Source organism: Propithecus coquereli, unplaced genomic scaffold (genome assembly GCF_000956105.1).
Source record: "Propithecus coquereli isolate 6110/MARCELLA unplaced genomic scaffold, Pcoq_1.0 Scaffold11, whole genome shotgun sequence".
Lineage (NCBI taxonomy): Eukaryota > Metazoa > Chordata > Mammalia > Primates > Indriidae > Propithecus > Propithecus coquereli.
The window spans coordinates 7,124,378-7,126,593 of record NW_012134969.1 but is presented as its reverse complement, the minus strand read 5'-3'; the positions used below and the strand labels follow the sequence as shown (position 1 = coordinate 7,126,593).

The window sequence follows — 2,216 nt, the reverse complement described above, 5'->3', positions numbered from 1 at the left end:
TAATCATACATGCTTACGATAAAGTTTAATTTATAAATTAGATACATCAAGAGATTGATAACTAATAAAATAGAACAATTATAATAATATACTACAACAGTTATGTGAATGTGGTCTCTCTCTCCTTTAAAAAATTTTATTGTACTGTACTCGCCCTTTTTCTTCTTGTGATATGTTGATCTGACAACTGAGAAGGCTACTAAGTGACTAACAGGTGGGTAGCTTATACAGTGTGGATATGCTGGATAAAGGAATGATTCACATTCTGGGTGGGATGGAGTGGGATGGTGTGAGATTTCATCACACCACTCAGAATGGTAAACAATTTAAAAGTTATGAATTGTTTATTTCTAGAATTTTCCATTCAATATTTTCCGACTGTAGTTGACTGTAGGTAACTGAAACCACGAAAGCAAAACTGTGGATAAGGGGTGGGGATACTATACAGGCAGTCTTCACTTTGCAAGGTAGTATGAAACCATAAAAATGCCTATGAAAGCTGAAACCAGGCACAGTCATCTTAATAACCAATGGGAAAAACTACTATTGCTCCATGACCTTTAAAATTTTTTGTCAACACATTAAAAATTCTCTATGGTTAGTCACAAAAGTATAGGAAAAAAAGTAAAACTAATATTTAGTTCATTGTGATTTAAAAAAAATTAGTAACATTGAGAATTGTTTTATTTCTTTGTAAAAAGTTATCAAGAGAGGTTTGAAGAGTGGTTGCCCTTTTATCATTGTATAACTTACAATATAGAGCGAATATCTTTTCTATGCTTGGAAAATTGTCACATTCCTTTCTATTAATAAGCCTGGATCAGGTACTATAATTCAAGCACCTGGCGGCAAGGTGTATGACTGCTGAGGTCCTTTCAAAGCCTAAGACTCTACAATACAGAAAAGAACAAAAATAGATTGAAAAGAGACAGGCAAGACTTACGTTGTACTGATGATTGGCAACAGGCTTGTAATTGGTTGTTACAACTTTGTCCAGTTGTTGTGATAGCCTTACAGGTTTGGAAGATTCTTCTATTTGCAATCTGAAAAACATAAGGCATTATTAACACACCTTGTTTAGGAGAATGAAACCTGAAAGTTACTTCTATAATTCTTCTTAATAAATAACAGTTAATATATATAAAAAGGTAACTTCAGAGAATATACTAGCCTTAATACTTGAAAAACAAACTGAACATATATATACGACTATAATGTAGAAACCAGTACCATAAGCTAAACATACAAACTATCTCATTATAATTCCACAACATACTTCTCATCCTATATTGCACAGGCAAACCTCAACCACTAAAACCAAGAAGCTAATCAGCTTTAAATTTTTGGGAAAAAATCTGCCATGTAAAACTGAATTATCTTAAATTACATGGTCTAAAATAGTGGTCCCCAACCTTTTTGGTACCAGGGACTGGATTCAAGGAAGACAATTTTTCCATGGACTGGGGCGGGGAGGATGGTTTCAGGATGATTCAAGCACATTACATTTATTGTGCAGTCAAACCTCTCTGCTAATGATAATCTGTATTTGCAGCCAGCCATTCCTTAGTGCTAGCATCACAGCCTCAGCTCCACCTCAGATCATCAGGCATTAGATTCTCACAGGGAATGAGCAACCTAGATCGCTCACACGTGCAATTTTCAGTAGGAGTTGCTCTCCTATGAGAATCCAATGCTGCAGATGATCTGACAGGAGGCAGAGCACAGGCGGTCATGCGAGCAATGGGGAGTGGCTGTAAATACAGATGAAGCTTTGTTTGCTCACCTGCTGCTCACCTCCTTCTGTGCAGCCCAGTTCCTAACAAGCCATGGAACAGTACTGGTCTGCGGCCCGGGGATTGGGGACCGCAGGTCTAAAACTAAACAAGTTATTAATTCAAAACTTATATTCACCTGATAAGAGATAAAGGTAAATAAAAAGAGAATACATCAGTATTTAAGGTTTAGGGACTAGTGGCTCGCTTATTGGACAGTACAGATATAGAAGCTTTTCATCATCACAGAAACTTCTACTACACAGCACTGTTCTGGAACTATTGCAGGACTCTACCTAAATTAAAATATAATTCAAAATGCCACTTTTGGAAAAATGGCCATAAAATAAATATATGGCACCATGCAGAGCATATTAGAAACATAATACTTGTTCATAATACATATTCAAGTAACAATCTTAGGATATTTTGTCTTATATTTAA

General features: G+C 35.7%; 1 protein-coding gene across 1 annotated transcript in view; it reads right to left on the bottom strand.

Annotated features, from left to right (window-relative positions):
- Positions 1 to 1,054, bottom strand: part of GTF2F2 (general transcription factor IIF, polypeptide 2, 30kDa) — a 30,998-nt gene extending 29,944 nt beyond the window's left edge. Inside the window, exon 1 of the mRNA XM_012648579.1 lies at positions 944 to 1,054. Coding sequence (XP_012504033.1) covers positions 944 to 1,054 — 111 coding nt within the window. The remainder of the gene's footprint in view (positions 1 to 943) is intronic.
- Between the last annotated feature and the right edge of the window lie 1,162 nt (positions 1,055 to 2,216).